The 23,462-nt window shown below is 38.8% G+C and overlaps 1 protein-coding gene across 1 annotated transcript in view; it reads right to left on the reverse strand.

The window, feature by feature from the left end:
• Positions 1–352: 352 nt before the first annotated feature.
• The window catches only part of RNF13 (ring finger protein 13), a 122,739-nt gene continuing 99,629 nt past the window's right edge, over positions 353–23,462 (reverse strand). Inside the window, exons 9-10 of the mRNA XM_052638958.1 lie at positions 1,834–1,914; positions 353–1,591 (exon numbers count right to left, since the gene is read on the reverse strand). Coding sequence (XP_052494918.1) covers positions 1,230–1,591; positions 1,834–1,914 — 443 coding nt within the window. The 3' untranslated portion in view covers positions 353–1,229. The remainder of the gene's footprint in view (positions 1,592–1,833; positions 1,915–23,462) is intronic.

A 23,462-nucleotide genomic window follows, 5' to 3' on the forward strand; every position in this document is an offset into this window, starting at 1 on the left:
TACTGTAAAGATGTACCATAATTATAAGAAGGTACCATAATGTACACTGTTGTTGGAACGATTTGGTCTGCAGTTTTGGGGGGATTCCCTAATTGCTTGTGAGCAGTGAACTTAAAATCCTAAGGTAATGTGTGTTTATCTGCCCTAAATTACCTTAATCATTATAACTGTAAAAAACACTGTGCACATAAATAAGTTAATGTGGGTAATACTACAGGAGAACAAACAAAGTGGAAAATGTGTTTATTAACATTCAAACTCCCTTCATACAAGGCCATATAAAAATTCTTAGCATTTTGATTATATATATAAGCCTATATTTTCTACATAGTTAACAATAATGTGTAATTTAGCTTGTCATAATACATTGTTTAAATACATTATTAGTTCTGTTAAACATAAGCAACATTTTCAAATCCAATACTTGAACAGTTTCCTCTGTACATAGTTTAGCAGGGCTAATAAGCATAGGATGCTCTTTATTAAGAGGTATATAATCTGAGCATTAACAATTACTGAAGTTTGGTATTTTTATACAGCATTTTGTTTATGTTTTGATCACCACACAGAATCCTTAAGGATACTGAAATTCAGTAAGTAAAGTCAGAGACATTACTTCAGCTGATAATGAAGTTCATACATGACACTATAGTACTAAAAGCCTTAAAAATAAAAAACATTTTGCAAACTGCCCTAGTACTGACTGTTCCTATCAGGGTAAGACTACTTGGCAATAGAAAGGAAAAAGCTTTGAGTTTCTCTGTGGTGCTGATAGTCGCCTCTTGCTAATTATGGCAATTTGGGCAAATACCAGAACAAGCATATTCCAGCTCAACAACTCTAGGTAACTTTATGGAGATGGGAGTTGGCTCAGCTCATGCTCAGTGGCCACAGCACTGACCCTGTGTATAAGAACATGAAATGTGTGCATACTGTGATCTAGGTCTTAATTGCAAGCTATACTGAGGAATCTTTTGATGTTTTGGCTGTTTCATTCCAAAAGAGTTGATTTGATGCTTGAGTTACAGCACCAGTCTATTATTAGTGAAATGAAGTACACTCCTGCAGATATACCAGATCAAAACAACCTGTTTCAGTAATCTTGATTAACCTGTAGAATAAAAAATAAATTATCTCTACAGAAATCTCTGAAGGGAGCAAAAAAGAAAAATCAAACTATATGCCTAAATAAACACTTTAAAAGGAAGTAACCCAGTATCCTCTGAAGGTCAGACAGTATTTGCTATGTTGTAATCCCGTTCACCATTAGGCTGCAGCTGGACCACAACACTGTGTTCACTGATGTCGTTTTCTGCATCACTGCTGTCGGTATCATTGTCATCTTCCTCATAGTCTGAAGATTCGGTCATGTTCTGATGGGAGCGGGATTCCGACAAAGCCCCAAATGACTGAGTGCTGGCTGAAGCCAAAGGTCTGAGTAAAGGGGTGTGTTCTGACACTTCATTTTCTTCTTGACTACTATCTGTGTCAGAGTCTGAATCGCCTTGAGAAGGAACAACTTTTTGCTTGCAGACTGGACAGGTTTTTTTGGTCTTAGTTAGCCAAGGATCTACACACTTGCAGTGATAAGCTGTTGAAGCAAAATACACATCTTTGAGATAGTACACTTTTGGTGAGAACATCATCTCCTGCCATGGTTATTCATGTTCTGATCAGTATGCATCATATATGGACGAGACAAACGTTTGTAAATTTTTATAAATCTTCATCCTTTAATAAGAGATTATGATGTGCTAGTAACTATTTTCTGTCTAATACTGAACCTAAGTACAAATTATGTATAAATTCAAAGCAGTATGTCATTGTTCATACCATGGGAACAGGGAAGGATTCTGAGTTTGTCTCCATCTTCATATTCATCCAAACAAATGGCACATACATCATATTCATCTCCTATGACAGAAATAATAAAATTAATTAAAAGATCCCTTTTTAATTCCTTACTGTTGAACTTACGACCTTTATTCTTAAAAAAAACAAAGTCATTGCCTATCTCACACACAGGGCAACCACATCAGGAAGCATGTTAGGATAAAGCCGTTGTCTGGAAAGACAGGTGGGAAGAACATAACATACTGAAAATAATAGTTCCAACTGAAAGAATCCCTTTAATGTGTAGTCATTTAAGCACATTTAGGAGAAGTCCTAAATAATGAAAATTTTATGTTTTAATGAAAATTTTTGTTCAGTATCGAGTGTGGTTACTGTACTATCACTTATCAAATACATTCTGTAACAAATACAGGGTTCTATTATAACCTCCTGTTTTGAGATTTAGTGAGACTGACTTTACCTATCTCAAACTATTAAAATACTGAAGGACTCCAACATATCTATAATTATCTGTAATTACACAGATCCATTTACCTGGGCTTTGAGGATAGTTCCAATACATAAGGAATTCAATCATGCTGATTTCTCATACGAATCAAACTTTCGGTCTTATGGCTTTGTGAAAATGCCCATTAAAAACAGATTCAGTTAATATAACTGAACAGGACTGAACCAATCCGAAGCTGTACCACAGCTCTAAGCCTCATTTTACTAAGGTAGAAAGGTTACCCTGCATTATCCAAGTGGGCCCAATGTACACAAGGGTCCCTAAAAGTGTGAGGAGGATGTTTTTCTAGTTCAGAGTCAGAGGGGGAGATGTGACTATGTCAGAGAGAGACAATATTACTGGCTTTGAAGACAGGAGGGGAGGAGGATCATAAGCCAAAGAACATGGTGGCCTCTAGAAGCTGGAAAAGGCAAATAAATGGATTCCCCCACTAGAGCCGTCAGAAAAGAATGTTTGATTTTAGCTCAGTGAGGCCTGTCAGACTTCAAACCTACAAAACGAAAACAATAAATTTGTGTTGTTTTAAGCCACTAAGTTTGTGGCTTTAAATTTGTCACCACAGCAATAAGAAATTAGTAGTAGTAGGGTTAGCCTGCAAGTGAAAGTTGCTCAGTCATGTCTGACTTTTGCAACCCCATGGACTATACACAGTCCCTGGAATTCTCTAAGCCAGAATACTGGAGTGGGTAGCCTTTCCCTTATCCAGCGGATCTTCCCGACCCAGGGTCTGTGCATTGAAGGCAGATTCCTCACCAGCTGAGCTTATCAGGGGGTTAGGCTAGACATACGGAATTGATGGCTTTCAAGTGTTTGAAGTGATAGGTTTACTATTGATCGCCCATATTTTCTAGGCACAGTACTTGCTTTGATGATAACTGGTCAACATTGAAAGGTGTAATTTGTGATCATGGACCAGAAGGGAGCCTTAGTGTTCTGTGGAGAATTAACCCCCATGGGTGTGTGTGATGAAATGGTAAATCACATCCTGACTTTTATTTATTACCTGCATAACCAACCATGTGCAAGATGCCACCTTTATGTTTCAGTATTCTCAAAGGCAAAACAAAAATACTAACATACTATTATTCTGGATTGTTGTGGATTAAAGGAGAATGCAAGTAGAGTGTCTGGCACAAAGAGTACTTCTTAGCCAGTCTCCACCTGATGAAACTGACCTGGTAGGCCTACTGGCTTGTGAAGGCTGTGGCTAGGAATCTGCTCTCTCATATCCCCACGTGATTCTGTTAGTAGCAAAGAGCTAGTGGCAATGGTCAGTGAACCTGTTGGCTCTACCTGGAGTAATTATGTAATTTAAGTATTCAGCAGCCCCTGAGCTGTGAATGTATATGACTTCCGGTTTTATTTGAAAGCTAGGTTTGGTAGACACTTGATAAAAGTGTTCCCCCCAACCCTTCTCCAGTCAAAACGTGATTAAATGTGGTATGGGTGAGAAACCTAAAAAACAGACAAGGTTATATATCAATAAAAAAGCAAAAAGGAAAACAATCAAATTTCTGTCCCGTTTTAAAAGACAAAATTAAAAATGGTAGAAAATGTATTATATGACAACTTAGAAATCCAGCCAGTGCATTCATATTCAAGATAATGGCCCAACATCAAGCAATTATTAAATGGTTTTATATTTAAGTTAAAGATAAAGGCATTTATATATTTTTGAAAATTATTTTCAACCTTAGTGGATTTTAAAAATTAACCAATTTGTCCAGTGATTCTGGTAGCATGAGATAAAGGGGCTATAACAAGTGCTAACAGCTGTTAGTTTTGTTATTGTCAGCACCATGCTAGAAAGTTCCATTGCTTATAAACCAGTGGTTCTCAACCAGGGGATAATTTTGTTCCCTTGCCCCTAGGGATATTCGGTGATATCTGGAGACATCTTTGGTGTTCACAATTGGGAGTTGGTACTGTTGTCATCTAGTAGATCAGGGAGGCTATTAAATATCCTATAATGCTGTAGTGAAAGTGAGTGTTAGTCACCCAGTCATGTCCTATTCTTTGCAACCATATGGACTGCAGTCCACCAGGCTCCTCTGTCCATGGCATTCTCCAGGCAAGAATACTGGAGTTAGGTTGCCATTTCCTGCTCCAGGGGATCTTCCCGATCCAGGGATTGAACCTGGGTCTCCTGCACTGCAGGCAAGATTTTTTCTGTCTGAGCCACCAGGGAAGTCCATAATGCTCTCGACAGCCCCTCAAAGAATTTTCCCACATAAAATGCCAATAGTGAGAAGGTTGAGAGAACCTGATATAAACACCCCTCCAGGCTTTCTCAAAGACTGCTAATTCACTAATGGATAGATGTTCAGAAGCTGCAGGAGGGGTGAGATTCATGTCTGTTATGTGTGACCATATGGAAACACTTCTATCTGGATTGTTATATTATTGTTATTTAAATGTTTCAGAAAATTTTCAAGACGACAGTTAAAATCTCATCAATCTAGGAACATTATAATAATACGTAAGTAGACAAAACTTTGATTTTCCCCTCTAAACCTGTTTCTCCCTAGTTTTTCCCCCAAACCTTGGGTCATCAGATACGGCAAAGGCACTGACCTATCAGAACAGAAAACACACAAGACGTAAGGCAGCCACTGCAGCAGCATCCACTGATTATCAGGCCTAGGCATGTCCTTGATGCCTCTTTCCCTTAGAGCTTAAGATTCAACATCACCATGTCCTATACACTTTTTTCCGTAAAACATCTTCAGTTGGTCTCTCTGATTCCTCAATTACACTAATCCATTAGCCTTGATTACTAAAGAGCCTCCTTCTTTTCCTGCCCTTATGGTTTTTCTCCATAGCAGCCAAAGTGATATTTTAAAAACATAAACAGTCCCCCATCTGACTCAGAATAAAATCTGAGCTCTTTGTCATGGCCTTCATATAGCTGAATATGATCTGATATACAGATCAGTCACCTCACGTCACTCTATCCCCTTTCATTCACACTTCAGTCACACTGGCCTTCTTTCAGTCTTGAACAAAGTAATAGAAATTGTAATTTCTAAAGATGACTTAAAAATGAACTAGTTGTTGACAAAATGAAAAGACAACTACTGAATGGGAGAAAATACTTGGAAATGATTTGACTGACAAGGTGTTGACGTCCAAAATACATAAACAGCTCACATCAAAACAACATAAGACCTAAACAGATATTTTTCCAAAAAAAGACATACAGATGATCAACATCACTAAACATAAGAGAAATTCAAATGAAAACCACAATAAGATCACTTCACACCTTTTAGAATGGCTATCATCAAAAAGACCAAAAATACTGGCAAGGATGGGGAGAAAAGGGAACCCTTGTACATTGCTGGTGTGAGTGTAAGCTGGTACAGCCACTGTGGAAGACAGTATAGAGATTCCTCAACAAACTAAAAACAGACCTACCATATGATCCAGCAGTGTTCCACTCCTGGGTATACATCCAAAACAACATTAATTCAAAAAGCACACCCCATGTTCACAGCAGCATTATTTACAATAGCCAAGATAAGGAAGCAACTGGCCCATCAACAGATCGATGGATAAAGGAGATGTAGTATATATATTCCATTATGTGTATATACATATACACACAGTGTGTATGTATTCCATAGTGTGTATATATACACAATGAGATACCACTCAGTTATAAAAAAGAATGAAATTTTGCCATTTGCAACAACATGGACGGACTTGGAAGATCTGCTTAGTGAACTACATCTGAGAAAGACACGTACTGTGTGATATACTTGTATATAGAATCTAAAAAATAAACTAATATAACAAAAAGTGAGTCATGGATATACAGAACAAACTAATGGTTATCAGTGGGGAGAGGGTAGGGGAGGGGTGAAAGGGGTAGAGGATTAATAGGTACAAACTACTAGGTATAAAATAAAGAAGCTACAAGAATATACTGTATAGCACAGAGGATATAGCCAGTATTTTAAAATAGCTGTACATGGAGTATAACCTTTAAAAAGAGTCATTATATTGTACACCTGACAGTTATATGATACTATAAATAAAATAGACCTCAATCAAAAAATAAGTTTACTTGAAATAATCTAGTCATATACAAAAATTGATGCCAACCTTAACTGTTCAATTTTATAACACACTAGTCCACCTTAAGTCAGCTAGATAGGTTTCCTCAAAAAGAATGAATGTTCAGAGCTAAACACATACCGTTTTCATGAGAAAAGAATATCTTAATGTCCAGGGAAGATACAGCATTGAATCCATGAGCTTCAAATCAAAAATTACTGTTCTTACAAAGAAAATGCCTTGCCACGCATTCCCTGCTTTGCCAGTAAAGGAAACAATGGCAGCTCTTTCTAGCAAATTTAAATAAATAAATCTTATCTTTTGTTTTCCCCTCCTCCATACCTGATCCTAAGAAATGTGAACAGAAGCTAGATTTCCTTAAGAATTATTCCTGATTATATTTAAACCCTGAGCAAAGGAACAAATATTTACTTTTAAGGTTGTACTAAAGACAGTTAGGGCTCCCCAGTTAGTTCAGCTGGTAAAGAATCCACCTGCAGTGCAGGAGACCCCAGTTCAATCCCCAGGTTGGGAAGATCCCCTGGAGAAGGGACAGGCTACCCACTCCAGTATTCTTCGCTGGAGAATTCCATGGACAGAGGAGTCTGGCAGGCTATGGTCCATGGGTTTGCAAAGAGTCAGACACGACTGAGTGATTTCACTTCAAAGGCAGTTAAATAGTAATAAAAAATAAGGATGTCTTCATAAATACATATAAGAAAAATTTTAAAAATACTGCCCTACTGTTTTGTGATCTGCTATAAAATGTCACACTCCATTTTTTCAACCTCTGAAATAAAATCGTCCTTCTAAACATGATTAGAAAATTTCAGTGATTAAGCTACAAAGAAAAAATGTTGGTAACTTAAAACTTCAAATATAAAACCCACTTTTTCATCCTTTACGTCTCAGGGATTTGCCTCCTTCACACACTAATGGGGTAGGGAGACAGCTCCCATGGAGACTGCCTTAAATACTTAGTTGAGAAACTAAGGGAAAACATAAGGATTTTTCATTTGCTATGAAACATGGTATGTGGTAACCAGTCTTTATGGTTATAGAAAATGCATCAATTGATGCAGGAAACTCAGGAAACCACAATGCCAACTAAAGAGGTATTTTTGAAGACAATAGTGAATAATGAAATTTATAAGGAAGTTGGCTGCTTCAAAAGCAAGAAAATAACTAATAAAAGGCTATTATTATTTTGTATATGCTAGTGATGGTTCAGTTGCTAAGTCGTGTTCAACTCTTGGCAACCCCATGGACTGCAGTCTGCCAGGCTCCTCTGTCCTTGGGATTTTCCAGGCAAGAATACTGGAGTGGGTTGCCATGTCCTCTCCAGGGAATCTTCCCCACCTAGGAATTGAACCTGGGTTTACTGTATTGCAGGTGGATTCCTTACCAACTGAGCTACCAGAGAAGCCCTTATGTGCTGCTGCTGCTGCTAAGTCCCTTCAGTCGTGTCCGACTCTGGGCGACTCCAGAGACCGCAGCCCACAAGGCACCCCCGTCCCTGGGATTCTCCAGGCAAGAACACTGGAGTGGGTTGCCATTTCCTTCTCCAATGCATGAAAGTGAAAGTGAAGTCACTCAGTCATGTCCAACTCCTAGCGACCCCATGGACTGCAGCCTACCAGGCTCCTCTGTCTATGGGATTTTCCAGGCAAGAGTACTGGAGTGGGTTGCCATTGCCTTCTCTGCTTATATAGCTAAGCAGAGAAGCTTATATATAAGCTTATATAGCTGCTTATATTGCCTTCTCTGCTAGAAATAGCTAAATCAATATTTTAAACATTTAAATATTACTCAGCATAAACATTCTGAACAAGCAACAAAGATGAAGAACACCAAGACAGAAGATTTAAGATGATCTTGTCCCCACAATACCGTAAATGAATGAGAGTGCTGACTAACCTTTACAGACATTTTACCTGTGCCACAGCCTCAAGTTGCTAATTTCTGTGGGTTTGATTACAAGTGTCTATGAAATACTTCTAAATGCCAAATTCTTTTTTTATTTGTTGGCAAATATTTCCTATATTTCCTAAATGTTACAGACTCCCCTAATATAAACATGAACAGTTCTTTTCAGTCGCTCAGTCATGTCTGATTCTTTGCAGCCCCATGGACTACAGCACGCCAGGCTTTCCTGTCCATCACCAACTCTCAGAGCTTGTTGAAACTCATGTCCATTGAGACGGTGATGGCATCCAACCTTCTCATCCTCTGTCGTCCCCTTCTCCTGCCTTCAATCTTTCCCAACACTGTAATCTTTTTCAATGAGTGAGTTCTTCACATCAGGTGGCCAAAGTATTGGAGCTTCAGCATCAGTCCTTCCAATGAATACTTGGAACTGATTTCCTTTAAGATTGACTGGTTTGATCTCCTTGCAGTCCAAGGAACTCTCAAGAGTCTTCTCCAACACCACAGTTCAAAAGCATCAATTCTCCGACGCTCAACTTTCTTTATGGTCCAACTCTCACCTCCATACATGACTACTGGAAAAAACCATAGCTTTGACTTGATGGTTATGTCTCTGCTTTTTAATATGCTGTCTAGGTTGATCATAACTTTCCTTCCAAGGAGCAAGCGTCTTTTAATTTCATGGCTGCAGTCACCATTTGCAGTGGTTTTGGAGTCCAAGAAAGTAAAGTCTGTCACTGTTTTCATTGGTTCCCCATCTATTTGCCATGAAGTGATGGGACTGAATGCCATGATCTTAGTTTTCTGAATGTTGAGTTTAAACCAGCTTTTTCATTCTCCTCTTTAACTTTCATCAAGAGACTCTCTAATTCTTCTTCACTTTCTGCCATAAGGGTGGTATCATCTGCATATCTTAGGTTATTGATATTTCTCCCAGGAATCCTGATTCCAGCTTGTGCTTCATCCAGCCTGGCATTTCACATGATGTACTCTGAATATAAGCAGGGTGACAATATACAGCCTTGACGTACTCCTTTCCCAATTTGGAACCAGTCCATTGTTCCATGTCCGGTTCTATCTGTTGCTTCCTGACCTACAGATTTCTCAGGAGGCAGGTAAGGTGGTCTGGTATTCCCATCTCTTTCAGAATTTTCCAGTTTGTTGTGATCCACATAGTCAAAGGCTTTGGCATAGTCAATAAAGCAGTAGAGGTTTTTCTGGAATTCTGTTGCTTTTTCTATGATCTAACGGATGTTGGCAATTTGATCTCTGGTTCCTCTGCCTTTTCTAAATCCAGCTTGAATATCTGAAGTTCATGGTTCACATACTGTTGAAGCCTGGCTTGGAGAATTTTGAGCATTACTTTACTAGCGTGTGAGATGACTACAATTGTGCGGTAGTTTGAGCATTCTTTGGCATTGCCTTTCTTTGGGATTGGAATGAAAACTGACCTTTTCCAGTCCCAAGGCCACTGCTGAGTTTTCCAAATATGCTGGCATATTGAGTGCAGCACTTTCACAACATCATCTTTGAGGATTTGAAACAGCTCAGCTGGAATTCCATCACCTCCACTAGCTTTGTTCATAGTGATGCTTCCTAAAGGCTCACTTGACTTCACATTCCAGAATGTCTGGCTCTAGGTGAGTGATCACAGCATCATGGTTACCTGGGTTATGAAGATCTTTTTTGTGTAGTTCTTCTGTGTATTCTTGCCACCTGAATGTTTCTACTATATTCTCAACCCTAAGAGTTCTTTTAGGGCTTCAAGTTTTGGTACTATGACTTATTAGAGTGATGAACCCACAGAAGTATTTTAACTTCCTTTCATGTTTTCAAATATAGTTGCACCTACAACTATGAAAAACTGCAGTAATTAGGATTTTTTTTTCTTTCTAACATCCATGTATGCTTTGTCAAAACCATTAGAATACAATAATATGCATAACAAATATAACTCTTTTTACCTTAGATGTTAAATTTCTTGACGACCAAAATATTCTAAAACAAAAATAAAACTGGCTCAAACTTAACATTTACTGGGAAGGAAATGCAAGAGTCATATTTATAAAGTTACATACTGTTAAGCTGCATTTTATTTATTTTTTCCACCATAAATGTTTAATGACTGAAGACAGATGACACTAATATTTACTTATGGTTATTATTTAAGGGGCTGTTGTGTTTTCATACTAATTGCTGCCATTTGTCCAGCTGTTGCTATGTGCCAGGCACTGTTACAAGCATCTGTCACATCCTGATTTAAATCCCTCCACCCATCTTATGAGGTAGGTTTTTAGTCACATTTACACATGAAGGGATTGTGGAGAGGTAACTTGTACAAGGTCACGCAGCCAATGAATGGATGATCTAGAATTTCAGCCCAGGTCTGTCAGACTCCAAAGTCCATGCATGGTCTGAACCATTATGCTCTATTGTCTTTGAGTTTCACATTTAAATAACCCCCTTTGATTCACAGTGTAAAAGGAGTTAAGAAATAATCTTAAGTAGCCTCTTAAAAGAGATTAAAATATTTCCAATTCATAAACCAGAGAATTTTTTTCAGATTGCAATACATGGACAGGGAATAAAGATTGTTTTTTAGTCTTGTCTTCCGTGGTTTCATATTATTACAAATCTTTCAAGGATGCTACAAAATAGTAGCAATATTCTACAATTTTAATCAAGGGTCGAACACAAGGAAACAATCAAATGACTCTATTGAAGGAAAGAGTATTTTGTGGGCAAGTTCTTTTGGGGGAAATGTATTAGTGAATTACTTCATTAATTAATTAGCAAGAATAAAAATCATTGTCTTAGAGACCATAAGGCTTCCCAGGTGGTGCAATGGTAAAGAATCCACCTGTTGATGCAAGAGACATGGATTTGGTCCCTGGATCACAAAGATCCCCTGGAGCAGAAAATGGCAACCCACTCCAGTATCCTTTCCTGGAAAATTACAAGGACAGAGGAGCCTGGTGGGCTACAGTCTGTTGGGTTGCAAGAGTTGGACACGACTGGCCAGCTGAGCACACACATGCACAGACTATAAACAAATCCATACAAGAAACTTAAATCCAAGCGTAGGCACTAGTATTAGCTTTGACCAAACTCCATTTTGGGTAATTATTTTTCCTCCAAACCTGACTTTTTCCTCTATTTCAAATAGCCATTCTGTATTAGTGTTTATTGGTTCTAACTTGATTACATTATGCAGATTAGCTACAGCTGCACCCAAGATATTTTGAAACAGATTTACAGATTTAACAGATTTGCCATTATCCTAAAGTGAAAAACCAAAGTTAAAAGGGATTTTAGAATGGTAAATATTGTGCCAGACTTTGTAGTATTTAAAAATCACTTCTTTGCATTAAGTACTAAAGGTTTCTTTTTTTTTCATTACTACTTTTAAGGTGACTAGGAAATCAAGGTGGACAACACCCTTCCAGAGTCAACTTCAGCAAACTCAAATACTTCAGTATTCTAATCCAATAATTATTTTTCTTTTCCTTCAGTTCAGTCACTCAGTCATGTCCAACTCTTTGCAACCCTGTGAACCGCAGCACGCCAGGCCTCCCTGTCCATCACCAACTCCCGGAGTTTATCCAAACTCATGTCCATTGAGTCGGTGATGCCATCTAACCATCTCATCCTCTGTCATCCCCTTCTCCTCCTGCCCTCAATCTTTCCCAACATCAGGGTCTTTTCAAATGAGTCAGCTCTTCACATCAGGTGGCCAAAATATTGGAGTTTCAGCTTCAACATCAGTCCTTCCAATGAACACCCAGGACTGATTTCCTTTAAGATGGACTGGTTGGATCTCCTTGCAGTCCAAGGGACTCTCAAGAATCTTCTCCAAGACCACAGTTCAAAATCATCAATTCTTTGGCACTCAGCTTTCTTTATAGTCCAACTCTCACATCCATACATGGCTACTGGAAAAACCATAGCCTTGACCAGACGGACCTTTGTTGACACAGTAATGTCTCTGCTTTCTAATATGCTGTCTAGGTTGGTCATAACTTTCCTTCCAAGGAGTAAGCATCTTTTAATTTCATGGCTGCAATCACCATCTGCACTGATTTTGGAGCCCCCAAAAATAAAGTCAGCCCCTGTTCCCACTGTTTCCCCATCTATTTGCCATGAAGTGATGGGACCGGATGCCATGATCTTAAGTTTTCTGAATGTTGAGCTTTAAGCCACTCTCCTCAAGGAATTAAATGAGAAATTTGAGCAGCCTCTGGTATACCTGAAACTTAAAGTGGAGGAAGCAACAAGACACATTATTTTTGCTTAAAGCAGAATTCCTTCTAGATGACTTCTGCCTGCTGACCAGATTGAGCTAGTTTTTATTACCACTCTCAGTGTAGTAAAAATGACTATAAAAAATCACACATAAAATTTCCTCCTAAAAAGTATGTACAAGTTTGGTAAGCAAACACTGAGACCCCCAAAGAAATGTGAACAAAGGACAAGACAGGTTATAAAGGCAGAAATATAAACAGGTAATCTACTTTGTTAATGGAGAATATGATAAAGTGAGTATGCTGGTAGACTTGAACCATTAGGAAATTAGTTTTTTCTCAAAAATGTTCTGTCTCTTGACACAGTGAATTGAGTTGGTGAGGGTAAGTACAACTAGGAGTTGGGGGAAGATTAGAGAAGGGGGAAGAGGTGGAGTAAAGCTAGAAGGCAATTTATTTCATTTTGAAGTGGTAGTGATTGCAAAGGAAAGACAGGCTTGGGTAGTATTTATAATTGTAATGTTTGTAGTCAAAAGCCTGCTATTTACCTAGCTATGCACACTCAGGTAATTTACTTGACACTTCTGACTCTCATTTTCTTTTTCTATTAAATTGTCATGACAGTACTTTTCTAATTATGCTGCTCTGAGAACTAAATGAGATAAATTATGCAAGGTACATGGTTTGCTTTTATACTATATAATAGGTATATTATATGCTTATAAGATTAAAATTGAAAATTATCAATATTTTAATTGGGTACAGTGTCCATCCCAATCCAATTTAATACTGCTTAACTCATTTGGTATAAATGACACTGACTTCTTCAGTGAGAAGTTAAGTTAATAGACTGAAGGTATGGTTGTCTATAGCAATCACATCTACAGGCAAATGATAAAGTCAACAGTGCCATGCTGTAAATCAACCTGATCAACTCTCTCAATCCCCTTCAGTCTGTCTCAAGACTACAGTGCAGACCTTAGGCCTAAAATAATAAAACAGTTCATTTTTAAGTAACTCAGAACAGTGATCGCTGAGGAGCCATAGCCATTACAGTAGCTTCTAGCTGCCTTGGAACCTCATTATTTTACTGCTTTGTGGCCATTATAAAAAGTATTCGAGGAATTGAGGATATTCCCTTTTCAGATTCGTTTTTTAAGAGTAAATTCAGAGCATTTTCTTTTAAAATAGTTCAACAAGGAAAACATACCTACCAGCACTGGTTGGACTGAACTCTGGTTGTAGATTCTTAACTTATGAGGAGACAGACTATGTCTTTTCCTCACCCTAGTGTTTAATACTGTGCCCAGTAGACAACAGGCCCCCAAAAAACATATGCAGAGTAAGATATGCCACAGAGCCTTTGTTCATGTCCTGAGGGACGGTTAACAAGCACCTATCTCTCGCCCAGACCTGGCACACGGACTCTCCCTGCTCCACTGCTCACCTCTAGTCTGGTCCCCATTCACCAGTGTGAGGGGTCCTTTCCCACAGTAATCCTGGCATGGCGTTCTTCTGCTCAAAACCCATCCAGGTTTTACCACAGCACAATAAAATCACAAGTCCTTGACTATGGTGTGACCTAGCTCCCCATGCATCTCTCTGGCCTCATCTCTAACCACTCGCGCTCTAAGCCACTGTATATAGTCTAGTCACATGCCCTTTTTACTGTCCCTTGATTTTATCAAACACACTGTTGCCTCAAGGCCTCTGAACTTGCTGTTCCCTCTCTGCCTCCACTGTTCTCCCCTCTCTCCTGCCCCCTCTGTTTATTCTCTCCCTTCATTTGGATCTCTTGCAGGGTGTCCTTCTCAGAGAGGTCTTCCCTGTCTTATCTAAAATAGCATCCTGTCCCATGACCTATCGCTCATTTGTTTTTCTTCACTGGACACCTTGCTATGTGACTTTACTGCTTTAACTTGTCTTTTTGCCCCCACAAAGTTCCACAAAGGCATGAGGGTTTTTTTTTTCCCATTTTATTTACTGCTGTTTCACTCCCACCCAGAATAGTGCCTAACCTAGCACACAGTAAAATCACTCAGTAAGTATCTGCTGGAAGAATGTACAAATAACTACATAAGTGATTCCCAGAAAATCCTGATCTCTACCTGAAACTCTTATCAGAGGACCTAATCAGATAGATCTAAGTATAAAAAGCTAATAATGTAGGTAAATTCTGTGTAGATCCTGACTGATAGAGTTAAAGTGGCCTGTCTTCCTACTTCCGTGCTGAATATTCCCGCCAATTCTCAAGGCAACAGAAGACAATACGCAACAAAGTACACAAGGAATACTATGCTTGCACAGTGGCCACACTCAACACTATGTCTACTGATAGACAAAAGATATCCACGAAAAGTGGAGTTCATTGGACCAAGAGATACTAGAGAAGAGTGCTTAGAGAGGCACTAAGGGTCAAGTCTTACAGGTAAACTGAATTTAAAAAATCTAAGGAGGAAAAGACAGGATTGGGAAAGTAACAGTTGAAAGACTGTTGCAAAGAGGAAATAAACATGGAAACATGGCAAGATCAAAGTTATGCAAAGCCAGAAATAAACAGCTGCTGCTGCTGCTAAGTCACTTCAGTACTGTCCGACTCTGTGCGATCCCAGAGACGGCAGCCTACTAGGCTCCTCTGTCCCTGGGATTCTCCAGGCAAGAACACTGGAGTGGGTTGCCATTTCCTTCTCTAATGCAGGAAAGTGAAGAGTGAAAGTGAAGTCGCTCAGTCATGTCCGACTCTTAGCGACCCCATGGACTGCAGCCTACCAAGCTCCTCCATCTATGGGATTTTTCAGGCAAGAGTACTGGAGTGGGGTGCCACTGCCTTAGGAAGTAAAGGTGGATGAGTTTGGTGGAGTCAAATTCTGAAAGTTTTTAACACCAAGATGAAGACTTGATCTTGGCATCTCTTAGGCAGTAGAGGCCAACTGAAATCTTTCAAGCAGAGGAGTAATTGATGTATGAAACAGCATCTTAAAACTTCTTCATAAGGGTGCTGAAGAGACCTGGGCCTGGGATGTACAGGTCAGCCTAGAGATGGTTAAACTGACCTAATGTTTAGTACTTTCAAAAATCAAGGAATAAACTGATGTTGGCTTGCATGATAAAGTGACCAAAAGAAAGAAATGATCACATCCAATAATCATTTTGGAAGAACAACTAACTCATTGCATTAGGAGACTAGACATAGGTAATAAAAAAGAAGGGGTAAATCGAACATAATACATGTAATCTTGCATGATGGCTATTTTCATTTAACAGAAACTCAACAACTTTTAAGCGTTTTATTTGACATTATTAAGACACAACATATAAAAGAAACAAGACAGGGGCTGGGAGAAAATTAACTGCATACAAGCTGGTAATTTTTTTTTAATATAAGAATTGGTAAATTAATTATAAATGTTAAGGAAGTGGTTAATATTTTGTGACTATGTTTTATCCTAAAATAATGTAACTACTACTAAAGACTAATTATAGCCTGAACAGTATGTGTGTAGCTTATTTAGACTACAGTGTGTCAAAATGTATTGATAATATCTCTGCAAAGACAGAGTATCTACTCTTCCTGGACCACACACTTTATTGTAATATAAGACATACAATACAGGTTTGCTCTGATCTCTGCAAGTAGAGTGGCAACAAGAGAAGTCCCTGCGATGAGAAGCCCATGCACCGCAGAAAGAGTAGCCCCTGCTTGCTGCAACTAGAGACAGCCTGAACACAGCAATGAAGACTCAGAGCAGCCATAAATAACTTAAAATTTTTAAAAATGATTCTCAGAATAAACTATAGAGGTTCTCTTATTGTATATAGTTACAGACAGTAAGCTGCTATCTCTAACACCAAGCACAGTGGCTGGTCACACAAATGTTGACTAAATGCAATAGGAAAAATAGTTCTGAACATACTGAACTTGACTGTATATCCAGGCACAGATGTCTATTAGTTAACTGGATATATGGAACTAGTGCTCAAGAGAAAGGTGGGAGATCAAAAGTATGGAAGTCACCAGGAAATAGCTCACCAGAAAGAGGCAAGGGCTAAGGAGATCATCACCTGATATAAAGCCCATAGATCAAATGTGTGCTATTTTTTAAGCAAGCAGTGAACCAGAGAATAAATGGCAGCAAAGGAAATTCCCACTTTACAGAAGAAGAGGACTCAAAATACTGATGACCGACTCTAGCAGTGTTCCTGATGCCTACCCCACCTACAACCAACCAGCATGAAAAAACATGGCATAGAAGAGAAATTACTGGTGGCAGTGAGTTGCATATGTCAGTTTTAGGGAAGCAGAAAAATGTTGAGACTTTCTGAGGCATAACCTTTTTTTTTTTTTTTTTGAGGGCAGAGACTGTAAACTAACTTTATAAAATAATTCATTGCTTCTTTCAGAGCATAGCCACCATGAAACTAATACACATTTGTTAAATTACTAAAATGAGTCTTAGAGGATGATCAGCCTATGAAAATCTGCTAATACCATTTGGGGGAAAACATCTTTAAATAAAAAGTCAAACTACAGATCATGGATAATAAGCCAAGTAAGGCAATATATATGTGAAAACATTTCCCATAACAGAGTACTGAAAAAACAAAAACTCAAGAGTCTAACTGTAAGAAATAATCTAGTAGGACACAGGAGACACCGCTATATAACAACTCCAGATTTCTTTTTCTTCAGAAGTTAAGGCATCCTGAGAATCTAAGCTGGCCTATGAAACTGTATAGACTTCATGGCTAGCATGATACTAAACTTGTTTAGTTTGGGTCTATAATAATTTGTATTTGAAAAGACAAGGTTTTACGTTACTTCTCAAATCTTAGTGAGTAACTTTCAGCAAGTATTACCAGAGAGGGAGGTTAAGTGCTCAAGGCCACAGAGCTAATCACTAAGAATCAGGTCTTTTGCTTCCATATCCTATATTCTTTCCACTGTAACATTTAGCTGATCTTCTAAAAGTTAAGTGCTAACTTCCTCACTGCTATGGGGTTCATAAGAACAACTTATTGATACATTACTTATAAGCCCCCACCCCTCCAACTAATAAAGTTTATCTGTGGTAGAAGGAAGACTAGGAACCAGCTATAGGAAAGGAAATGACCTGTGATTTCAGTGGCATTTTAGAGCTGTCTATAATTCCTAAAATGGAATGATTCCTGCAGCAAGAAATGATGAACATTCCTTACTGACTTCTATTGGCTTTCCTTTTGGACATAAGATCTAGTGACAGCTAGTTACTTTCTTTCTCTACTTTTTTTAAATTAGAAAAGTTTCAAACATACGCTAGAGTATAATGGCATACCATTACACCAGGCTTCCCAGATGGCACAATGGTAAAGAATCTGCCTACCAGTGCAAAAGACGCAGGTTTGATCCCTGGGTTGGGGAAGATGCCCTGGAGAGAAAAATGGCAACCCCACTCCCATATTCTTGCCTGGAAAATCCCATGGACAGAGGAGCCTAGCAGGCTATAGTCCATGGGGTCACAGAGTAGGACACGAAAAATACCATTATACCACCTCATGTACCATCACTGAGTTTCAGCTTCTCTTCTTGCTAGATCTATCTTCCTCTGCTTTTTTTCCTGAAGTATTTAAAACAAATTCTGAGATATATCATTTTACCAACACATACTTTAGTATACATCTCTAAAAGATAAGAACTTTTAAAAGATGTAATCACAATACTATGGTCACACCTAACAAAATGAATAGTAATTTCTTAACACCATTCAATACCCTGTAAAAGTGAAAGTCGCTCAGTCGGGTCTGACTCTTTGCGAACCAGTGGACTATACAGTCCGTGGAATTCTCCAGGCCAGAATACTGGAGTGGGTAGACTTTCCCTTCTCCAGGGTATCTTCCCAACCCAGGGATTGAACCCAGGTCTCCATCAATGCAGGCAGATTCTTTACCAGCTGAGCTACCAGGGAAGCCCAAGGCATACTCAAATGTTCTCAGCTATCTCAAAACTCTTTGTGCAGATGATTTAGTCAAACTAGGATCTAAACAAGGTTTAAACACTGCATCTGGCTGATGACTTATAAGTCTTAATCTAAAACTGTGTGTCCTGCCACCTTTGTATACTTTATTTGCTAAAGAAATGGATCATCTCTCCTATAAATCTGCCTGCAATCGAGATTCAGTTGATTACACAGCAGATTGTTACGATGGCTACAGCACTACATCGATCACTGTATCTTCAGACTAAAAACTCTACTAGCTCAACGACACCCTGAGCAAATTAGAAAAAAAGGCAACTCAAGGTACTTTATTGCTCTCTGCCCCCATATAATTGTTACCACAAATACATAAATCTCTGATGATGAAGAATGAGTGAAAACCTCCCAGAGTTATGCAGTGTACATATGCAGTACAATCGTATGCTGCAGCCTGGATTCAGAGTTCTTGGTAAGATAACTTCCCACAAGTAAGAAAAAGTGGATGGGATTTCTTTTGGGTAAACTAGTTTATTTCACACTTTAAACTTGAAAGACAGAGAGAGCATCAGTTTTCAACACTATCATTATCCTTCGACAGTGGTAAACTTGACAGGCTTTTCATACTTCAAACTGTGTGGCCCCAAGCATCTGGACTAAAAACGAATTCATGGTTAAAGTTTTTGGCAAAGGATTAATTAAAAAAAAATTTTTTTTAATGGTCTCCAATGCTGTGTTCATGTGAAAACCACTTAGATTTTATCCTTTTCATAATTATGACATAGTTTGACTTTTTCACAGACAAAATTACAACTATCAAAATGTATTTAGTCTGATACTCCTAAAAAATCCATCCAGTGATTGGTTCTAGATTTCTCATAATTTGGCTTACAATGTAATGATCAGATATGCTGATAACAAAGTTTTATACCATCAAACCTTTTGTGCAAATGAAAAACTACTGTCAGTGGATACAATAGAGGGCATGTTAGCAAAGGTTTGGAACTCTAACAGTTGCTGGAAACTTTAATATTTTTAGGACAAGGATAACTGAATTTAAATGGTTTGTGACAATTATAATTTAGAGCAAGTAGCAAATAACTGAATTCCTATTAAATAAGTGCCATGCTAGGTATGAATGTCTTTAAAAGTTAAAAATACAGCCTATGCAAAACAAAATATCTTTAAGATGCTGACTAATAACAAATAATTTTAAAATTAATATATTAGGAATTCACCAAAAAAGATGCATTAAGTCAAAATGTTTTCTAAACTACTAACTCAATAGTTAAATAAACCAGTGTGAGGTCGTTCAGTAAAATGTGGAATGACAATTCCTTTTTGATTTATGCTCATTGCATTCCCAGTGTTAGGTAGAACAGTGTGTTTACAGCACAGCAAGTACCCACTATGAATGAATGAATGAATGATTATTTAAATCTGGAATTTACCATCTAAGTTAATGTACAAGTTACTTAAGGGCAGTATTTTTTAAAAGCAGTCTGTATAGATCAAAAATAATATTAGCAAATAATTTTGTTGGTACTAAACTAAATGAAGACCTCATGAAGACAGATAGATCTGATCAGACCCACAACTTTCTAAGAATACTGGACTGATCTGGAAATGTGTAAAGTAACAGAAATTCTTATTTACCTCTTGTAGGATGGTAAGTTGGTATGAGCATTTTAGAAACTAACTTAGCACTATGCAGTAAATATGATAATATACCTAAATGCTATGACTTGGCCGTTTCACTCCTAGGTAAATATACGACCTAGAGAAACATGTATAACCATGATGGTATGAAGCAGAAGTGGTAGTAGGATGAGAAGGACAGAGGGCGACTTCCAGGTTCTGGTGTGGCAGATAAGGGTATTGGAAGCTATCGCTCCTGTGCTCACAAGAAAAAAGCTAAAAAAAGAACAAAAACAAAAACTTGAAAATCAATAACTCTTTTTAGACCTGTTGAAAAGGTCACGGAGAAATCTGCTGCCCCCAAACTGGGCAGACAGATAAGCAGATAGAGAGAATCACAACCTACTGGAGCAGAAGCCCAGGAGCAGAAAATGCTGTGGGCAATAGTACTGGATAGACAATCATAAACTGAGCGATAAATGGCTGGAGCCCAGTATGGATGTTTTTGACAGTGAAAACTCTACGAGAAGGTTTCTAGTCCAGGATATCAGAAGCTTAAAGTCACCATTTTCCCATAACAACAAGTAAAAAGCTAAGCAAACTGAAAAAATAAATAATTCTTCTTAGCTCCATCAGAGAAATTAACTCACAGGGCAAACTGCTGCCCTCCTCCCCGCAACACACACAAATTAAGAGAGACAAACAGGTAGATACAGAGAATCACAGCTCATCAGAGCAGAAACCCCTAGAAGAGACTTCCCCAGGGACCAGGACCAGGGCAGGGAAAACGAAACTGTAGCTGATAAACTGCCAAAGGCCCAGTGTGTACAAGTCTGAGAGTTTTAAACTCCAGCAGAGCCTGAACATTTTTTGTGTGTGAGTTTTATCTTGTGGAGCTTTACCAGGTTCTCACAGTGAATAGAGAAGAAGTCCCTTGGGCTTCTGGCAGGGAAGGGGAAAAGTGGCCACTTTGAAGAATGCCACAGCATTCTGTTCTTCACAAGCCTGCCCTCAAGAATAAACTATCTAACCAGGTCATAACCTACTGTGGTTTTAGGTTTCAGAGTCTAACCAACATGGAGGAAGGGAAAAACCCACCTTCAACCTTTCCAGCCATCAAGTCACACTTAAAGGCTGCGGGAAAAAACTGACAGGCACTTGTGAAGTTCCCAGCCCAAAGCCACAGGCTCACTAAAAAAATAGTCTTGAAAGAAGCCGGGGAGTGGGGCACGGCGGGGAGAGGACTTTACCTTTACAGGAACAAAGATAACAATTATATCCAACTCTTCTCAGAAACCAGGCAAGCAAGGTATCCTAAATAGCCAAAAAATCTTGGAAATGAAGAACAAAGTTGGAGAACTCATACTTCCCAATTTCAAAATACAGTGCAAATCCAGAGTAATCAAAAACAATGTGGTACTGGCATAAGGATAGACACAGAGATCAATGGAATAGATTTAAGAGTCTAGAAATAAACCCATTTATCTGGGGCAAATATTTTTGACAAGGGTAAATGACCATTCAAAGAAGGAAGATTAGTCACTTCAACAAGTGGTGCTAGGGCTAGGACAACTGCATTTCCACCTGCAAAGGAATAAAGCTGGAGCCCTACCTCACAATATATGTATAAAAATTAACTAAAAACTGATTAAAGGCCTAATATGAGCTAAAACCATAAAACTCACAATGTATTCTTAACTATGACACCAAGAGCATAAACAAAAACAAGAACAGAGAATTCATACTTCTCATAATTAAAAAACTTTGTGCTTCAAAGAACATTGACAAGGATGCAGAGGAATAGGAACCCCTGTGCATTGTTGCTGGGAATGTAAAACAGTGCAGTAGCTTTGGAAGACAGTGCAGCACTTTCTCAAGAAGTTAAACAGAACTGCCACATGACCCAGCAATACTTCTCTTCAGTTCAGTTCAGATCAGTTCAGTCGCTCAGTTGTATCCGACTCTTTGCAACCCCATGAATCGCAGCACGCCAGGCCTCCATCACCATCTCCCGGAGTTCACTCAGACTCACGTCCATTGAGTCCATGATGCCGTCCAGCCATCTCATCCTCTGTCGTCCCCTTCTCCTCCTGCCCCCAATCCCTCCCAGCATCAGAGTCTTTTCCAATGAGTCAACTCTTCGCATGAGGTGGCCAAAGTACTGGAGCTTCAGCTTTAGCATCATTCCTTCCAAAGAAATCCCAGGGTTGATCTCCTTCAGAATGGACTGGTTGGATCTCCTTGCAGCCAAGGGACTCTCAAGAGTCTTCTCCAACACCACAGTTCAAAAGCATCAATTCTTCGGCGCTCAGCCTTCTTCACAGTCCAACTCTCTGAATGCAGGAACTCAAATATACTTTTACATCAATTTTCAGTGTTATTCACAAGAGCAAAAAGGTGGATGTTAACTCAGGTATTCATTAGCAGATAAAGGGATATACAAAATGTTGTAAAAACACACCACGTTATTATGGAAAGGAATATTACTGCTCCTTGGAAGAAAATCTATGATCACCTAGACAGCATATGAAAAAGCAGAGACATTACTTTGCCGACAAATGTCCGTCTAGTCAAAGCTATGGTTTTTCCAGTAGTCATGTACGGATATGAGAGTTGGACCATAAAGAAAGCTGATTGCCAAAGAACTGATGCTTTTGAACTGTGGTGTTGGAGAAGACTCTCGAGAGTCCCTTAGACTGCAAGGAGATCAAACCAGTCAATTCTAAAGGAGATCAGTCCTGAGTATTCATTGGAAGGACTAATGCTGAAGTTGAAGCTCCAGTACTATGGCCACCTGATGTGAAGACCTGACTCACTGGAAAAGACCCTGATGCTGGGGAAGATTGAAGGCAGAAGAAGGGGATGACAGAGGATGAGATGGTTGGATGGCACCACTGACTCAATGGACCTGAGTCTGAGCAAATTCTGGGAGTTGGTGGACAGGGAAGCCTGGCATGCTGCAGTCAGTCCATGGGGTCACAAAGAGTTGGACATAACTAAATGACTGAAGTGATAAAAGGCAATGAAGTTCTGATATATCCTACACCATGAATAATCCTTAAAACATTATACTAAATAAGATAAGCCAGATACAAAAGGACAAATACTGTATGATTCCACGTATATGAAATATTTAGAATAGGCAAATCCACAGTGACAGAAAGTAGATTAGAGGTTACCAGAGACTGTTGGGAGGCAGGAATAGGAAGTAGTTGTTCAAGAGGTACAGAGTTTCTAGAGCGATGAGAAAATTTTAGAAATAGATAGTGGTGACAGCTGCAGAAACAC

The sequence above is a fragment of the Budorcas taxicolor genome, chromosome 1 (genome assembly GCF_023091745.1).
Source record: "Budorcas taxicolor isolate Tak-1 chromosome 1, Takin1.1, whole genome shotgun sequence".
Classification (NCBI taxonomy): domain Eukaryota; kingdom Metazoa; phylum Chordata; class Mammalia; order Artiodactyla; family Bovidae; genus Budorcas; species Budorcas taxicolor.